Source organism: Pygocentrus nattereri, chromosome 28 (genome assembly GCF_015220715.1).
Source record: "Pygocentrus nattereri isolate fPygNat1 chromosome 28, fPygNat1.pri, whole genome shotgun sequence".
NCBI lineage: Eukaryota > Metazoa > Chordata > Actinopteri > Characiformes > Serrasalmidae > Pygocentrus > Pygocentrus nattereri.
In genome coordinates this window covers 12,201,622-12,221,303 of record NC_051238.1, presented here as the reverse complement: position 1 = coordinate 12,221,303, position 19,682 = coordinate 12,201,622, and the positions used below count along the sequence as shown (strand labels likewise).

Below are 19,682 nucleotides of genomic sequence, written 5' to 3'. Positions count from 1 at the left end.
ATGGATTTGAGGTCTGGAGACTGGCTAGGCCACTCCAGGACCACTGTCCCAACCAGGACTGTTAAATGTTACCCAAACAACAAGCCGTGGGTAACAAAGGACATTAAGGCTCTCCTCAACAAGAAGAAGAGGGCCTTCAGAGCTGGAGACAGGGTGGAGGTGAGAACGATCCAGAGGGAACTGAGGACAGCTATCAAGGAGGCGAAGGACAAATATAGGAGGAAGCTGGAGCGGAAACTCCAGCAGAACAACATGAGGGACAACAGAGGAGCAACAGAGGAGTAGAGGTCAGTGTGGACGGGGCCAATATGCTAAATCTGTTCTTTAACAGATTTGACACGGCAGGCTCTGTCCACCCCCCCAGCCTGACTCCTCTGCTGCCAGTCCTCAGCAGACCATACCACTCATCCCCCCTCCCCCTCCTGAAAGCCTGCCCCCCTCTTGTGACCCATCTCAGACCTCCATCCCTCCCCCACCCACCACCTCTACAGTGTGTCTCACTGCTGACCAGGTGAGAAGACAACTGAAGAGACTCCACACAAACAAGGCTGCAGGCCCTGATGGGGTTCCACCCAGGGTGCTAAAAGCCTGTGCCACCCAACTTTGTGGAGTACTTCAACATGTCTTCAACTTGAGCCCGAGTCTCCAGAGGGTCCCCATGATGTGGAAGACATCCTGCATTGTTCCTGTCCCAAAGACACCACGACCCAGTGACGCCAAGGACTACAGGCCAGTGGCACTGACGTCTCATGTCATGAAGACCATGGAGAGGCTCGTCTTGGATCAGCTCCGACCCATAGTCCAGCCTTTTCTAGATCCCCTCCAGTTTGCCTATCAGCCCCGCCTGGGAGTTGAAGATGCCATCATCTACCTGCTCAACCGAGTTTATGCTCACCTGGATAAGCCAGCCAGCTCTGTGAGGGCCATGTTTTTTGACTTCTCCAGCATATTTAACACCGTCTGGCCCGCTCTTCTGGGTGATAAGCTCACAGTGATGCAGGTAGATGCCCCCCTTGTGGCCTGGATTGTTGACTACCTGACTGACAGACCACAGTACGTATGCCTGCAGCACTGTGTGTCGGACAGAGTGGTCAGCAACACTGGAGTCCCACAAGGTACTGTCCTCTCTCCCTTCCTCTTCACCCTCTACACCACGGACTTCAGCTACTGCACAGAGACTTGCCACCTTCAGAAGTTTTCTTATGACTCTGCAATAGTTGGATGTATCAGCAAGGGTGATGAGGAAGAGTACAGGGTGACGGTGAAGGACTTTGTCGCATGGTGCGAGCGGAACCATCTGCAGCTCAATGTGACAAAGACAAAGGAACTGGTGGTGGACCTGAAGAGGGACAAGGCACCGGTGATCCCTGTTTCCATCAGGGGGGTCAGTGTGGACACTGTGGATGATTACAAATATCTGGGTGTGTATATTGACAATAAACTGGACTGGGCTAAGAACACTGACGCCCTCTACAGAAAGGGCCAAAGTCGTCTCTATTTTCTGAGGCGCCTGAGGTCCTTCAACATCTGCCGGACTATGCTCAGGATCTTCTATGAGTCTGTGGTGGCAAGTGCTCTCCTCTATGCTGTTGCATGCTGGGGAAGCAGGCTGAGGGTGGCAGATGCCAACAGACTCAACAAATTGATCCGCAAGGCCGGCGATGTTGTGGGTGTGGAGCTGGACTCGCTGAAGGCAGTGTCGGAGAGGAGGATGCTGTCTAAACTGCGGGCCATTATGAACAATGGCTCCCACCCACTCTACGACACGGTGATGAGACACAAGAGCTCATTCAGCTCAAGACTCACTCTACCGAAATGCACCACAGAGCGCCACAGGAGGTCATTCTTACCTGTGGCCATCAAACTTTATAACTCCTCCCTCAGTGTGTGATTCACAAACTCAATGCGAAACTGTTCATATGTGCAATAATAACAATTGTGTGTGCAATAACTCAGAGGGACACTAACTTAATTTAAATAATTGTAATTGCTTTATACCTGATGTTTCACATTACTATCACTTAAGTACTTAAATCTGGTGTACATACTGTAAATTCTCTATATTGTCTTAAATTATTAGTAACGTGTTTATTTTTACATAAATGGCTGCAACTGTAACAACTGCAATTTCCCCGTGGGATCAATAAAGGAATCTGAATCTGAATCTGAAATGCTTTTTACGGAGCCACTCCTCCGTTGCCCAAGCAGTGTGTTTGGGATCATTGTCCTGCTGGAAGGCCCAGCTACGTTCCAACTTCAATGCTCTCGCTGATGGCAGGTTTTGGCTTAAAATTCATTCTTCCCTTAACACGGATCAGTCATCCTGTCCCCTTTGCAGAAAAACCCAAAGCATGATGTTTCCACCCCCATGCTTCACAGTAGGTATGGTGTTCTTGGGATGCAACTCAGCATTCTTCTTCCTCCAAACATGATGAGTTGAGTTTTTACCCAAATGTTCTATTTTGGTTTCATCTGACCACATGATATTCTACCAGTCCTCCTCTGGATCATCCATATGCTCTCTGGCAAACTTCAGACATGCCTGGCACTGCAGGAGGAGTCCCTCTTGGCATAGGGTGTTACTGATGGTAGCCTGTTACTTTGGTCCCAGCTTTCTGCAGGTCATTCATCAGGTCCCTCCGTGTAGTTCTGGGATTTTTGCTCACCATTTTCATGATTATTTTGACCCCACAGGATGAGATCTTGCATGGAACCCAGATTGAGGGAGATTATCAATGGTCTTGTATGTCTTCCATTTTCTTACAATTGCTCCCACAGTTGATTTATTCACACCAACCTCCTTGCCTATTGTAGATTCACTCTTCCCAGCCTGGTGCAAGTCTACAATTTTCTTCCTGGTGTCCTTCGACAGCTCTTTGGTCTTGGCCATGGTTGAGTTTGGAGTCTGAATGTTTGAGGCTGTGGACAGGTGTTTTTTTTAAAGATAATGAGGTAAAACAGGTGCCATTAATACAGGTAACGAGTGGAGGACTCTGGCTGTGAGAGCCAGAGATCTTGTTTGTGGTGTAAATCGAGACTTGAGGAAGTGAGTGGACTGAAAGTACCCATGATTTCAGGCGTCTAGCTGAAAGCGAAAGGATCCAGTGCATTTTCATTTTAAACTACATTTGAAACTAAACCTAGACGCTGCATTATTTAGAGATCACACATATTAATCGATTTTGATGTATCTGAGATTTAATAAGATTAGAAGTCTATTGATTTTACGAATTACTGCACATTGAAATGGTTAAAATGTAAACTATGTCATTCACTGGCCCTCTGCCACTATGATTTAGACAGGGGGGTCACCCGTCTTGTCAAAATCTCGTTTTATATAACCACAAATACAAAACACTTCAGGTTTGTGTGAATAGAGCTGGTCATTAGTTGGCAATGCTTCAGCGGAGTGATGCAGTCTTGGTGTGAAAAAGCTGTTATCACAATTATCAGCAGTTAGAACTCAGAATTCAATCTGTGACTGATTTGTCATCCCAACATGTTTGTCCTTTCTTTTTAGATTCTTCTCCAAGGAGCAGAAACCCTGAAGGAGGACTTGGCCCAACACATGCATAGAAAATAGGATGAACTGTATCAGCAGATCTACCAGGACTGAAATCTACATGTTTTTGTTATAGTAGATCTACCAGCTGTAGAACTGCCATCAGCATGAAGCAAACCTGCTCGATGCTTTAGCAGATGACCTGAAAGCAGAGGGACAGATGAAGTGTGGGGGAGAAACGTTTTCTTCTTTCTTTATTAGAAGACACTGAACTAGCACTCTGGAGATGACCTGTAGCTTCAAGATATTTATTCTATTCGCCGCTGTTTTCACCCTGAATTTTGAACTCTGCTTTGGCCCATGTGCCCGTGCCGAGTATGAGATAAATGGAGAATGCTGTCCCATGTGTGCAGCTGGTAAGTTAAAGGTTAACGTAAATTGCCTAAATCTATAGGAACGTCACCACACCCGGCTATGCAACATGTATGAGAGGGCAGGGAGAGGGGCGCCCTGCGCCCCCCAAAAAGAAGCGATTATGAGGGTTCAGCGAAGTTCAGACGAACGCGCAGTTCCGTAAAAATAAGTTTTATTGACAGTAGGCAGGTCGGTGTCAAAGCGCATGCGTGGGTCAAAGCCAGGGGAGCAGAGATGATCACGGCTGTGATCACCACAACAGGCAAACGTAAACAAAAGGGCAATCCGAGAAACAAGGTCGTTTACACAAGCAGAGTCATCCAAAACACAAAGCCAGAATCCGGTTTGCTAAACGGGCAAAAGGTCAGCGACAAACACGCTATACGGTAATCAGGAAAACCGCTCAGTAAGTTGATGAGAGAAACACCACCTAACTAACTAACGCTTATAACTATTCTAGTCTGAACATGTGACAAACTAGCACAGGTGACATGAGTCAGTAATCGGGTGACTGTGAATGCTGATGAGTGCGTGATCTCCCTCATACTCCTGGGAAATGGAGTTCGCAAAACTGGGAGAGTCCGTCTGAGGCGAGACGTTCTGCGTCACTCTTACTATAGTATCTGATCTACCTCTATCCTGTTAATATTATGAGACGAGAGCGCTACAAAACATTCACATTAACTAATTTATCACACAATTTTGCTTCAGATGTGGTCCTTCAGTCTCAAAATGTTTAGCGTCCAAATTTTGCTTCTGTAGTTCAGCACTGGAACTATTATGCTAACAAAGGCTAACCAAAAAATAATAATAACTGAGAGTCAACAGTCACCCAAATCTTTTTTGTAAATACATCCTTAAAACTTTCTGCAGAATTGTTGAGGTGGTTTAGAACAAAACAGAGCAAGATGTTGTCTAAAGTGGCTGCCTACTGTGTGAAGTTAGTGAAGTTCTGTTCATTTGTATGGTTCACAGCATGTGGAAAATTATATAAATGTGAGGATTTTTTGTACATTTTCCATTTAAACATTATTTTGTCTCATTCTTTGCTGTATTTTTTTTAGGAAACTATGTTTATAGGCATTGCACTGTGGATACAAGCACTACTTGTGTTCCATGTCCTGAATCAACTTACACGGATGAACCCAATGGTCTTATAAAATGCTTTAGCTGTACAGTGTGTGATTCTGGTAAGTCTGTCTTTCATAAGTAATTCATGTTTTATATATTTTGTAGACTCCAGCGTGATTTGTGTATTTAAAAAACAACAGAGGAGTAGAGGTCAGTGTGGACAGGGCCAATATGCTAAATCTGTTCTTTAACAGATTTGACACGGCAGGCTCTGTCCCCCCCAGCCTGACTCCTCTGCTGCCAGTCCTCAGCAGACCATACCACTCATCCCCCCTCCCCCTCCTGATAGCCTGCCTCCCTCGTGTGATAGCCCATCTCACACCTCCATCCCTCCCCCACCCACCTCCTCTACAGTGTGTCTCACTGCTGACCAGGTGAGAAGACAACTGAAGAGACTCCACACAAACAAGGCTGCAGGCCCTGATGGGGTTCCACCCAGGGTGCTTAAAGCCTGTGCCACCCAACTTTGTGGAGTACTTCAACATGTCTTCAACTTGAGCCTGAGTCTCCAGAGGGTCCCCATGATGTGGAAGACATCTTGCATTGTTCCTGTCCCAAAGACGCCACGACCCAGTGACGCCAAGGACTACAGGCCAGTGGCACTGACGTCTCATGTCATGAAGACCATGGAGAGGCTCGTCTTGGATCAGCTCCGACCCATAGTCCAGCCTTTTCTAGATCCCCTCCAGTTTGCCTATCAGCCCCGCCTGGGAGTTGAAGACGCCATCATCTACCTGCTCAACAGAGTTTATGCTCACCTGGATAAGCCAGCCAGCTCTGTGAGGGTCATGTTTTTTGACTTCTCCAGCGCATTTAACACCGTCTGGCCCGCTCTTCTGGGCGATAAGCTCACAGTGATGCAGGTAGATGCCCCCCTTGTGTCCTGGATTGTTGACTATCTGACCGGCAGACCACAGTATGTACGCCTGCAGCACTGTGTGTCGGACAGAGTGGTCAGCAACACTGGAGTTCCACAAGGTACTGTCCTCTCTCCCTTCCTCTTCGCCCTCTACACCACGGACTTCAGCTACTGCACAGAGACTTGCCACCTTCAGAAGTTTTCTGATGACTCTGCAATAGTTGGATGTATCAGCAAGGGTGATGAGGAAGAGTACAGGGCAACGGTGAAGGACTTTGTCGCATGGTGCGAGCGGAACCACCTGCAGCTCAATGTGACAAAGACAAAGGAACTGGTGGTGGACCTGAGGAGGGACAAGGTACCGATGACCCCTGTGTCCATCAGCGGGGTCAGTGTGGACACTGTGGAGGATTACAAATATCTGGGTGTGTATATTGACAATAAACTGGATTGGGCTAAGAACACTGACGCCCTCTACAGGAAGGGCCAAAGCCGTCTCTATTTTCTGAGGCGCCTGAGGTCCTTCAACATCTGCCGGACTATGCTCAGGATCTTCTATGAGTCTGTGGTGGCGAGTGCTATCCTCTATGCTGTTGCATGCTGGGGAAGCAGGCTGAGGGTGGCAGATGCCAACAGACTCAACAAATTGATCCGCAAGGCCGGTGATGTTGTGGGTATGGAGCTGGACTCACTGATGGCCGTGTCGGAGAGGAGGACGCTGTCTAAGCTGCTGGCCATTATGAACAATGGCTCCCACCCACTCTACGATACGGTGATGAGACACAAGAGCTCATTCAGCTCAAGACTCATCATACCAAAATGCACCACAGAGCGCCACAGGAAGTCATTCTTACCAGTGGCCATCAAACTCCATAACTCCTCCCTCAGTGTGTGATTAAAAAAACTTCATATGTGCAATAACAACAATTGTGTGTGTAGAGTACTTAAATCTGGTACATACTGTAAATTCTATATATTGTTTTAAATTATACATACTGTAAATTCTATATATTGTTTTAAATTATTAGTAAAGTGTTTATTTTTACATAAATGGCTGCAACTGTAACAACTGCAATTACCCCCTGGGATCAATAAAGGAATCTGAATCTGAATAAAGCATTGGTTAAATAAATATAATAGTTTTGGTGTAGTGACAGTTATTTTGTGTTGTTTACAGGTCAGAGTTTAAGAGTAAAGACCTCCTGCTCTAGATCATTGGATACTGCCTGTGAACCACTAGATGGATCTTACTGCACTGTTCAACAGGGAGGCAGCTGTAGACGAGCTGAGAAACACAAAAACTGCAGTCCTGGACAATATATAAAGCACAGAGGTTAGTGTGATATGTCAGTATACACTATAAACTTCCAAAGTAACACTGGTTTTCTTTTTAAAGAATTCTACACATTCTATATTTTAAAAGTAAGAAATTGTTTTTACAAGTCCTTTTTCCAGCCTTTCTATCCTTTACAATTAGTGTTTTTGTTATTGTGCCTTTAAGACTGGTAGACAGTGCTGTGCAAAACTATTTACCTCAGAAATAAGTGTGGTGTTACCAGTACAACACAATACACTGTTAGAAATAAACATACTATGCAGGTACATGATTCATATATCAAGGTACAAACAATGTAAATGTACACTCAAAGGTATAACAGTGGTTTTAAGGTCCAATGGTGTACCCTACATATGGTTTTTTCTAGTGGAAAAGTAGATATTTGTACATTTTAATAACCGAATGTTTTAAATCAGAACATTAAAATAAAAAGCCTGGAGACAAGACGGGGTGTGTGGAGTAAATATAATTTAGAAAATATAATTTCAATGGATTATGGTACAATTATCTTCCCTGACTAAAGGTACTGGGATGTACGCCTGACGGTACCACCACAGTAACACCACATAAATACACATAAACAAAATAAACTCTTATTAAAACAAAATAAAAAAATTGGGCTTTGCATACAGATCCTTTAAATAACTTGTTTACAGTAGCAGCTATTCTCTGTGACTGAGCAGAACTTGTATGTTTGCAGGAACATCATTTAAAGATACTGAATGTGCTGAATGTCCAGATGGTACCTTCTCAAATGGCTCTCTTCAGATTTGTCAACCACATTCAAAGTGAGTGAATTCAATTGAGTGTCAGTGAATGATCATTATGATCAGTGAATGAATATCCAACAGTAGGGATTTTCACACAGTAGTTCTAGTGAGATTATACATAACCCAAAAAAAGGAAATATAGGCATAGAATAAAAGGAAAAAAGGCACTATTTGCAATACATGCACAAGCAGTGGATGTGTACACATAAATGTGTCATTTTGTTTGAGATTGAAGGATCTAAATGAAAGAGTGTTGAATAGAGACACAGAGTGTAAAAGTAAATGTTGTCATTTGGTTGTAGTTTTATAACCTTCATCTAAAGGAGAGTCTTCATCTAAAGGATAAACCAGAGCAAGTGTTAAAGAAATGTAGATGATCAACAGTGAGCTATAAAAACTACACAATCAGAAAATCATGTGACTTCATCAGATGATTTGTTTTAATCTGACAGATGTGAAGATCTGGGACTTACAGAAATAACAGTAGGAACACTTTCTTCTGATGCTGAATGTGGAAATAAAACTCCAACTGCTCTGATAGCTGGAATCACAGTTTTTATTCTCACTGTGGTTGTAGTAGTAGTTCTCATGCTTCTCAAAATTAAACATAGCACTCACCAACATGCAGGTAAGTGCCTTACATTTATTTATTTAGAAGTTTTATTTATATTTATACAATATTTTTACAGTTTATTATAAAAATATTAAAAGTAGACTGTGCTTTTCTATCAGCTGGACATGATGAAACAGTTAGAAGTCAAGACATTGAATTAGACCAACTGTAAGTATTTTGTTATTTATATTATTTTAGTTGGGCTACATGTTCTGTATTAATGCATATTTAATTCATTAGTTGTATTTAATTAGTTTTTTATTAGTAGAATTTCAACAAAATAATGAAAAAATGAAGTTTAAACTCCACATGAGTTTCTGTGATTGAAATGATTGATAGTGTTGTTTTTCCTTCCAAGGCAACACAAACCACAGTAACACCAATATTAACATCAAGCAGGTACAAGACCTGGAGGAGAGACAAACCTTCTTTTAGAACTGTGAAATAAAGCAGTCAAAGATGCGGTTTCAGTTTGTCTTCATTTCTGATTATGCGATATTTTTCAGTAACATAAGATAGAATCTTTTACTAATCTCACACAGTGAGGGCTAAAAAAAACTCACCGACACATGTAACAAGCATCTTTGTGACACCTAAACTAGCTTTGTGGACGTATTGAGACATATCTACTTTTATCTAATTTTGCAGACGTCACTATTCCATCACCACAACATTCCAAGACGTCGATGTTTTAAATAGCACTGCATTCATTTGTTGACATTTCTTTTTTATTATAAGAACCATGGATGAATGTATTTTCTCCTGTAGAGAACCACCTCTGCCTACTGTAAATAGAATTTGGATGGAGTAACAACACATCAAATGAGTTGTGGAGAAACCAGATCTGCAGCTTCATTGATAAACTAAAAATACACTGCTCAAAGAAAATAAAGGGGAACACTCAGTAACACATCCTAGATCTGAATGAATGAAATATTCTCATTAAATACTTTTTTTCTGTACAAAGTTGAATATGCTGACAACAAAATCACACAAAAATCAATGGAAATCAAATTTATTAACCAATGGAGGCCTGGATTTGGAGTCACACACAAAATTAAAGTGGAAAAAAACACGACAGGCTGATCCAACTTTGATGTAATGTCCTTAAAACAAGTCAAAATGAGGCTCAGTATTGTGTGTGGCCTCCACGTGCCTGTATGACCTCCCTACAACGCCTGGGCATGCTCCTGATGAGGTGGCGGATGGTCTCCTGAGGGATCTCCTCCCAGACTTGGACTAAAGCATCCGCCAACTCCTGGACAGTCTGTGGTGCAATGTGGCTTTGGTGGATGGAGTGAGACATGATGTCCCAGATGTGCTCAATCAGATTCAGGTCTGGGGAACGGGTGGGCCAGTCCATAGCTTCAGTGCTTTCATCTTGCAGGAAATGCTGACACACTCCAGCCACATGATGTCTAGCATTGTCCTGCATTAGGAGGAACCTAGGGCCAGCCGCACCAGCATATGGTCTCACAAGGGGTCTGAGGATCTCATCTCGGTACCTAATGGCAGTCAGGCTACCTCTGGCGAGCACATGGAGGGCTGTGCGGCCCTCCAAAGAAATGCCACCCCAGACCATTACTGACCCACTGCCAAACTGGTCATGCTGAAGGATGTTGCAGGCAGCAGATCGCTCTCCACGGCGTCTCCAGATTCTGTCACGTCTGTCACACGTGCTCAGTCTGAATCTGCTTTCATCTGTGAAGAGCACAGGGCACCAGTGGTGAATTTGCCAATCCTGGTGTTCTCTGGCAAATGCCAAGCGTCCAGCACAGTGTTGGGCTGTGAGCACAACCCCCATCTGTGGACGTCGGGCCCTCATACCATCCTCATGGAGTCAGTTTCTAACCATTTGTGTAGACACATGTATATTTGTGGCCTGCTGGAGGTCATTTTGCAGGGCTCTGGCAGAGCTCCTCCTGTTCCTCCTTGCACAAAGGCGGAGGTAGCGGTCCTCGCTGCTGGGTTCTTGCCCTCCTACAGTGAAAGGACCGGCCGTTTTTGGTCCGTTCATGAAGAGGAACCAGAGAGTGGATCACCTGTCCTGTGGAAAGTCTCAGTTGCAGCGGGAGCGCTTGGTGCAGAAAGACAGAACCACTCTCGTAATCAATCAAAGAGTTTATTAAGTCTTCTGCACAAAGAAAGAAGGGCACTCCTTCTTTTATACAAACACGTCCTGCCCTGTTGCGTACAAGCAAACAGGGTGGACCCAAATAAGTTGTCTAACAGTCATGAAATGCTAAGCTGACACTCACGGACCACCGGAACTGCCCAAAGGAGGGGGGCTTCTGCTCTGTGTACGATAATCTTACCTACGAAAGAGAACAAATGGTTCTGGACAGAATGTTGTCCCGATAAGAGGAGCAAGTTGTTTGTGCAAAACTGCCAAGGACAGTAGCTATGCTTGCTGCAAAGTCTGCTTAGAGCAGATTTAGAGCAGAGTTAACCCTTTCATACAGCCTCCTCCACATCTCTTGGTAGCGCCTCCAACCTCTGGACACTACGCTGACAGACACAGCAAACCTTCTTGCCACAGCTCACATTGATGTGCCATCCTGGATGAGCTGCACTACCTGAGCCACTTGTGTGGGTTGTAGAGTGCGTCTCATGCTACCACGAGTGTGAAAGCACCACCAACATTCAAAAGTGACCAAAACATCAGCCAGAAAGCAGAAAGGTACTGAGAAGTGGTCTGTGGGCCCCACCTGCAGAACCACTCCTTTATTGAGTGTGTCTTGCTAAATGCCAATAATTTCCACCTGTTGTCTGTTCCATTTGCACAACAGCTGTGAAATTGATTGTCAATCAGTGTTGCTTCCTAAGTGGACAGTTTGATTTAACAGAGGTTTGATTTACTTGGAGTTATATTGTGTTGTTTAAGTGTTCCCTTTATTTTTTTTGAGCAGTGTATATTTTCAGAGAGAAACTAATTTATATTATATGGCACGAAAGGGCAATAATATTTTTTCAATACCATCATTTAACAGTGTTCTGGTGCATGTTTTGAAGGTGGTCAGAAATAACACAATGATGTTCATTTTACCCAAATGAACAGTTCAACAGTGTTCAAGGAGTGCATCTATTGCAGGATTTCCTTAACATCACACGCCAGTAAAATTATGCTTAAGACCATTTAACACAGATTAGAGCCTCACATCAAAATAGAAAATTGTCAAGACATGAAAGCAGGATTCAAAAAAGGCAGAGGAACAAGAGATGTTATTGCGGATGTACACTGGTTTAAAAGGCCAAGGAATTCAAGAAGGAAGTCAACGTGTGTTTCACTGACTACAGCAAAGCTCCCCGTTGTGTTGACTCTCATTGTTCTAATGAGGAATCTCTACACTTTTAAAAGGGTTGGTTCCTATATAGCACGCAAAAGGGTTCTTCTGTTATTACAATGTCGAGCTTGTAACAACAAAATAACCCTTTTAGGTGCTATATAGAACTTCATGTTCGTGGTCCTTTATAGAACCATTTTCTTTACTAAAGAACCCTTGAAAAAACATCTTTTTTACGAGTGCACACTAATCAACAAGTCATGTTCAGAACAGACACTGAATGAACAGAATAGTTCCACATAGTGACTGTCTGTGTCTGTCTGTCTGCCCTGCGATGGACTGGCGACCTGTCCAGGGTGTATCCTGACTTCCGCCCGATGACCGCTGGGATAGGCTCCAGCGTTTTTATAAGAGAATGTTTAAAATAACCCGTCATCTAACTCAGTCATATGTAGTTACTCCTGTCCATACCTAGATTAATTCTCTACAGAGACTCTTTCAAGTTTAAGTTTCCACACTGCCTCATATCCTTTAACTGTGACCCACTTTAAGCAAGCTATGTTGTCCTTTTAACTTTTATCCCTTTTGTTGCTTTGTTTTATTTTCTTTTGTCCATCATTGAATGTAGTCCAATGTAGTTTAATATTTAGTCAATAAATTCCAATAATGAAGAAGACTAAGTTTATGATGACAGTAAACACTGCTGACTTTTCCTCTGATGGAAAGGATGTGGAAATGGTGCACAGCTTTTGTCTACTCGGCTCAGTTATTAACATCAGAGGATTTAACCCTCAAGAAACACTGCACAGATTGGTGCTCTGCAGAGCAAGGATTTTTGCTTTGATGTTGACCAGAAGAGAATGGGTTCTCCTTCTGAGGAAGCAAAAAGTAAAGAATGATGTGAAAACATGCTAAATTAAAACAAGTCCACCCTGTTTGCCTGTGAATTATGTCTCTATCTTCTGTTCATTCTATTAAAAAAAACAACAACAATGCTAACACTTCAGTGTCTCAGCCTGGTGATTTCAAAGATGACCCTTGTTATACTACGGATAACCCTCTGACCATGCCTGAAGTCATGCTGTACCATACCACTGGCTTAATACGGCTCTGGATGAATGTGTGTTTTAGTGCAGTTGTGGTCAAAGTAGAAAGTATCTTATAGGCCAAGACACCCCCAGCCTTGAATTGAACAGTTTTCCTTTTACTAATTACAAAAGAAATACTTGCTACAACTGTACTTGTACACAAGTGTAAGCAAATACTATGTGTAGACATTTTATTATTATTATTATTACTATTATTATTTACAGTTTCTAATAATGAGACCTGTGTGGCTGCAGACATGAACAACCGAGCTAATTTTATTTTTGATACAGAAATATGAGATTTGAGATATCAATTTGAGGGGGTCCTGACTGCTTAAGTTGCTGTGTAAGTAGCTTTACAATCAAGTGTGCTTTTGTATTTCAACCCAGGTAGTAAAAAAAAGACTTGATAATTCCACTGAAGTACCACACTTTGTACTTTGTCCACAACTGGTCTAATTTACAGTGTTGTGCTTGTTTCACGGTCCATACAAAGTCCCAATAAAGGTCTGTAAATATCAGTGTTTCTTTTAAATCGTGTGATCTTTGGGTACTATTTAATAAAACGTGGTTTGCATCACAGTGCTCGTTTTCCCTTGTGACGAAACCGGCTTCGTGCATGCTGGCTATTTATTTATTTGTTTATTTAGATATTTATTTATTATTATTACTAAACCTTACGAGCTCTGACCATTTTGGTGGGCGTATCGCTGCTTTGTCACAGACTATTTAGCACCTTCCGTCGCTTAATCGCGCATTGCTCGCGGCACAGTGCGCTGGATTTACGCCAGAAAAAAAGACGTTTTCATTTCGAGCTAGAGAAGAGAGAAAAGAGAGAGAAGAGAGAAAAGAGAGAAAAGAGAGAGGAGAGAGAGGAGAGAGAAGAGTGCGCTGTCTGTTTTTTCCCCTTCATTTTTCAGCAGAAAACGAGGTAGAAACAGGTCCCCTGATTTGTTCGGGAGCTAAACTGAAGACAGAGGGAGCCGCACCGTCTTATTCACTGCGCTGTTTTCTTCTGGAGACACTTCAAAAGTAAGTCAGCGGTCCAGCCTGGATGAGCTGACCCTGGTCTGGCGTCTGTTGATGATCAGGCAGTTGTACAGCAGCGCTGCTCTGAAGTGTAAAGTAAACATCTCTGACAGGAGTAAAGGATGATACACTGAATATCAAAACATTTTAATACTGCTGTTATACTTTAAGAGCTTTTAAACTCGAGCTATTAGAGTTTAAAACGGCGCCTCATGTATTTCCGAACACGAACAGCCAATCAGCTGCTCCGCTCGCCAATCAATCATCCCGCTCTAGCAGTACAGCCCGCCTCCTGTTCCGCCAAAACCCGTTGGTTGTAGAAAAAGGAGACATATGGGTGAGCGTTCTTTCTTTTTTAGTGAAATACATCCTTCTACTTTCTAAAATTAAAGAGACGTTCTGGGCGAGTGATTAGAAACTAGTTTAACTTTTCGTTTTTAGCCGTTGAGCTCCTTTCACTCCCATTCACTGAGGACTCACTCGCGGGCGCCCTCTGCTGGTTGGCTGTCCTGTTTTTATGTAAAGGGGATGGGGGGATAGGAGGTGGCCAGGCTCCTCATAAATCGGCTCTGGACAGTGTCATGGGGATGAATGGAGCTCAGCTGCTGAAAACGAATAGTTAAACTAGCTTCTATCTTTCAGCTTTCACTAGCATGACTGAGATTTCAGGATCCTCAGGACATCACCCCTCCTTCTTGCCAGCAATTAGCAGGACGATAAGTCAACTTTTTTTTGCTAATTCACAGAGAAGCACTGAGGCAGCCTACTAGTAACATCTGTCTTTCTCTCCCTATGTCTGTAAATACATACATTTCTAATATACTGATTGTTGTTGTTAGTGTAATATCTTCATATCATTATCATCAGTATTTATTTATTTTTTTAATATCATTGAATGTAGTCCAATGTAGTTTAATATTTAGTCAATAAATTCCAATAATGAAGAAGACTAAAGTTATGATGACAGTAAACACTGCTGACTTTTCCTCTGATGGAAAGGATGTGGAAATGGTGCACAGCTTTTGTCTACTCGGCTCAGTTATTAACATCAGAGGATTTAACCCCCAAGAAACACTGCACAGATTGGTGCTCTGCAGAGCAAGGATTTTTGCTTTGATGTTGACCAGAAGAGAATGGGTTCTCCTTCTGAGGAAGGAAAAAGTAAAGAATGATGTGAAAACATGCTAAATTAAAACAAGTCCACCCTGTTTGCCTGTGAATTATGTCTCTATCTTCTGTTCATTCTATTAAAAAAAAACAACAATGCTAACACTTCAGTGTCTCAGCCTGGTGATTTCAAAGATGACCCTTGTTATACTACGGATAACCCTCTGACCATGCCTGAAGTCATGCTGTACCATACCACTGGCTTAATACGGCTCTGGATGAATGTGTGTTTAGTGCAGTTGTGGTCAAAGTAGAAAGTATCTTATAGGCCAAGACACCCCCAGCCTTGAATTGAACAGTTTTCCTTTTACTAATTACAAAAGAAATACTTGCTACAACTGTACTTGTACACAAGTGTAAGCAAATACTATGTGTAGACATTTTATTATTATTATTATTATTATTTACAGTTTCTAATAATGAGACCTGTGTGGCTGCAGACATGAACAACCGAGCTAATTTTATTTTTGATACAGAAATATGAGATTTGAGATATACATTTAAGGGGGTCCTAAGTGACTGCTTAAGCTGCTGTGTAAGTAGCTTTACAATCAAGTGTGCTTTTGTATTTCAACCCAGGTAGTAAAAAAATGGATTATTCCACTGAAGTAGCCATAGATTGCTCTCTGGTTGCAGTCATGTTGCAGTATAGGATCTAGATCAGGGCAGGCAATTATGGTCCTACAGGTCCAGTGTCCAGCACAGTTTGGTGATTTTCCTGCTCTAACAAACCTACTGAATCTGGTTATTAACTAAGGAGTTGAATCAGGGGTGTTTGAGCAGAAAAATTACCAAACTATGCTGCATTGCAGCCCTCCAGGCCCAAAACTGCTCACTTGAGATGCAGATCATGTTTACAATGCTAATCCAGTAAATTATGGGGGAAATCATGACTTCATCTTGCATTTTGTTTCTCTCTGACAGATGTGAAGATCTGAGACTTACAGAAATAAAGACAGGAACACTTTCCTCTGATGCTGAATGTGGAAATAGAAGTCCTGCTGCTCTGATAGCTGGAATCATAGTTGCTGTTCTTATTGTGGCTGTAGCAGTAGCAGTTACCATATTTCTGAAAAGTAAATTTAAGATTGTCACACATACAAGTAGGATTTTATATTCTTTAATTACTTAAAACAAACCTTTCTTGATATTCATATAATATATATTTTATTATATTTTAAATCTCTGATAATCTCCATTAGCCTGTGCTTCTCAATCACCTGGAGGGGATCAGATATTTCTGTCAGAGGAGCCTGTAAGTATTAGTTTAGTTTGATATTGCATGGTAATGCCAATGCAATGTAGTAGTTTGTAGCATTTTAATAAAAAAAAAATGAAGATGAGGATTAAACTCAGTATGGGATTCTGGGTTTGAAATCAGAGATGAAAATCACTGTTGTTTTTCCTGCCAAGGTAAAACCCACCACAGTAACACCAATGTTAAAAAAGCAGGTAAGAGACCATTGCTGTTTCTCTTTGTGTTCCTTTTTGATTGCCAGGTTGTGTTGTATTTCTGCACTTAATCAACATTACACATAAATGCATCACATAATTGCATCTAAATAAAATAATCAGCCCCCACCACACTTCTCCATCACATGAAAGCTCCAAACCTAGTACAGTAAGGAAATATGCTAATCTACACATGTAACAGACTAAAGTATCTCACAGGAGATACTTCGTTGAAGTCACTATTCCAGCACCACATCATTTTAAGAAGTCACTGTTTTATACAGCATTCGGTTTTCTTGTTTATTTACAGTAATAATAATTAGTAAAGCTATAATAAGTAATAATACAATCATTTTTTTTCATATCATCACTGTTTAACAGTATTGTAATGCATGGTTTTAAGAGGAACCACCTGGTCATAAATAACACCTAATACTGTTCTTTTGCCTAAATACATTCTTAGATAGAGCATTGATGAGCTACTTCAAAATTGTAAAATGCATTGGATTCTCTCTTTGCCCAGGATGTGCAGTGTGCAGCCTACTCTCCTGCTAAAAACAGGAGGATTCCCTATAATGGAAAAGACTACTGACCCTCAGCTGAAATTTTGACTTGATAATGATGACCTTATACAAAGTTTGTTTTGGGTTTTTTAACATTGGTTTGGTCCAGGCCCAATTAGTGTCGAGGCTTATGATGTAAAAGTACTGTAATGGAGTGTAGAAGGAGATCGACTGAGTTTATCCAAAAAAGTTGAACTATGTAATGTGGTTGTGTGAATTCAAAGGCCTGGACCGGATGAAAAAGCTGCAGCAAGTTTGGTTTTTAACTTTTTTTTTTTTTGTTGAGGATGCAAATACTTTCTTTGTGTGTGAACATGTTAATAAATGAAAAGGAGCACTGGAACACTGGATGTGTTTGAGCTGTCTGTTATAAACCCCTCTCTCCACTCCTGCTCAGCCACCCTCACCCTCACAAGACTCTTACCTTTTACTCCCTGATTAACTCATTGCACCTGTTAAGTATGTAAAGCTTTGACAGATACCTGCAATGTTCGTCAGAGATGTTCTCTGAGAAATGTGCTCATTCTCAAACCAATACTCTTCAAACAGTAGTCTGTTGACAGGCTTGTTTCTTTTCCCTAATTAATATCCACTATTGTATAGTCATTAATCATTCATGTTGCTCATTGGGTCATGGTTTTGCTATCCTATGTTGGCCAGAGGAGCATGATTTCTGCTTTTCAGTCTTGGTTCTGTATTGAGATGTCAGAGAGAGCCTGTAATGTATCATCTTATTTTTACAGTATATCTGACAGTATGTGTCTGAGGCTGTGTATGTGCCTTTCTGCCCAGGTGTTTCATAAAAAGCACTTTTAGAGGCCGAATCATGGCTTCCTCTGTCTTATTCACCTCTGACACAACAATATAAATGAGAGATTATATGTGACTGCTTACACTGCTTATAGCAAGAAAGGCTAAATAGGCCACTTTTACAAGCACATACTTTTCACTTGAGCCCAGGCAGTCAATAAAAGACCTTATACTTTCACTGAAATACAGCAGCGTATTGACCGAGTTGTGCTTGTTTAGTCAAATCCCTATGAAGGCCTGTTAAGCTCAGTTCAACAATAAAGTCGTGTGACCTCTGGACACACCACATTACTTGCTACGCTGGACTTTCAACTTTGCCAGCGTAGGACTGAACCATTTATCCCGCCACAGGTGAGACGGGACAGGAAATCCACACCTTATGTTCCTAAACATGAACTTTGACCCTTGTCTCTGTGGTCGGCCTGTCTTTTCTCACTCACAGATGATTAAGACATTATGTCCTTTAGTTCTGTATTATTCTTTTATTTCATTAATGTGAAATCTGATCCACAGCCCCCCTTACCAAGAGTGCGCTATTCCAAGATAAACGACGGCTCTACTGCAGGACGAAGAAGAGAACTGTCTGTTTTTAATTACTTTTATTTTAATTCTTTAATCTTTAAAAAACTTTCCTCCACACCGCGGCCGTTATGAACACACTGAGCGGACAGTTCATGTCCTCTGTATCTCCGCTGTACCTGAAAAACAGGGTACGTACCATTAAAACTCTCCGAGCCGAGTTTAAGGCTCAAACTGAAAGTACAGAGCCTGCTGAGCCGAGCTGACCGGAAGTTTCGCTCCTCGGTTTGTTCGGGAGGCATTTTAAATCCTTAAACTTTGTAGAAACTGAGCCAAGCTAAGCTGGAGAGAGACTGAGCCCTCTTGGCAGCACCGCGGCTCTGCGCTGCCAGCTCCAGCAGTGCCAGTCCAACCGGTTCTATTTTATTTATATATGAGGGGCTTGGCCGGGGGGGGGGGGGGGGGGGGGGTCAACTCATGATCTGGGTTCTCCTGATGACGCGGCAGCAGCGCCGCTGTGAGTCTGTAAAAGTACAGAAAAGTAATTTAACGTATTGAAATGTTAAATAACTCAATAAAAAAACTCCGACAAGTTCCAGTTAGATTATATATGGATTCCCAATTCACTGCCCAGCATGACGGGCCATTTGTTGGGCTAATTTAGCTCGGTGTGCTGATACCGTGCTGTAGCTGTTAATGTAGGCAGAACGACATTTATTTCACTTACAGGCGCACAGACACTTTAGTCTTCCAGCTCTTTTTGTTGTTTTTTATGTGTGTTATTTCGGTCACGCGCGTTTTCTCACAACATGTTTGAAACAATTCAATAAAGTTTATGTAGTGAAGCAGAAATTATGAGAAATTATGGCTTTCTAGAGGCTTATTTTATTTACTGATTAAGTCATAAATAGCGACTGTTTAAAGAAGATTAGTCACTGTATATTATATGATATAATATTAGATTATTGTATATAATTTGATATCAGTTTACAAAAGTGACCATATGGCGTTGTGATTATGCTGAAAATCACAAATATCAAAATTCAACATACGGAATCTGTGAGTGTTAAAAATGGGGTAATTGAATTTTTCAATTTGAATATTCTTTTTTTTCTTGTTTTCACTTCAGCAAAATGTTAGAGTGG

At 41.9% G+C, this 19,682-nt stretch overlaps 2 protein-coding genes and 2 long non-coding RNA genes across 4 annotated transcripts in view; 3 read left to right on the top strand and 1 right to left on the bottom strand.

The window, feature by feature from the left end:
- Window positions 1-3,767: 3,767 nt before the first annotated feature.
- On the top strand, window positions 3,768-9,090 carry LOC108414113 (tumor necrosis factor receptor superfamily member 14-like). Its single transcript, XM_037535601.1, has 7 exons — window positions 3,768-3,918; window positions 4,981-5,106; window positions 7,084-7,239; window positions 7,943-8,030; window positions 8,465-8,640; window positions 8,745-8,793; window positions 8,984-9,090. Exons 1-7 carry the CDS (start codon window positions 3,789-3,791, stop codon window positions 9,000-9,002), a joined length of 744 nt encoding a protein of 247 aa, XP_037391498.1. The 5' UTR covers window positions 3,768-3,788; the 3' UTR covers window positions 9,003-9,090.
- A 5,832-nt stretch (window positions 9,091-14,922) lies between these two features.
- LOC108414115 lies at window positions 14,923-18,924 on the bottom strand. Its single transcript, XR_001856833.2, has 3 exons — window positions 18,737-18,924; window positions 16,139-16,262; window positions 14,923-15,172 (listed from the first exon to the last, which is right to left on the bottom strand). It is a non-coding gene; the product is annotated as an uncharacterized LOC108414115 (long non-coding RNA).
- On the top strand, window positions 16,212-17,537 carry LOC119262635. The gene is made up of 4 exons (XR_005129788.1): window positions 16,212-16,269; window positions 16,396-16,448; window positions 16,607-16,645; window positions 17,169-17,537. It is a non-coding gene; the product is annotated as an uncharacterized LOC119262635 (long non-coding RNA).
- The window catches only part of LOC108416002 (tumor necrosis factor receptor superfamily member 14-like), an 8,476-nt gene continuing 7,333 nt past the window's right edge, over window positions 18,540-19,682 (top strand). Inside the window, exon 1 of the mRNA XM_037535596.1 lies at window positions 18,540-18,728. The gene's annotated coding sequence lies outside the window, so the exon portion shown is untranslated. The remainder of the gene's footprint in view (window positions 18,729-19,682) is intronic.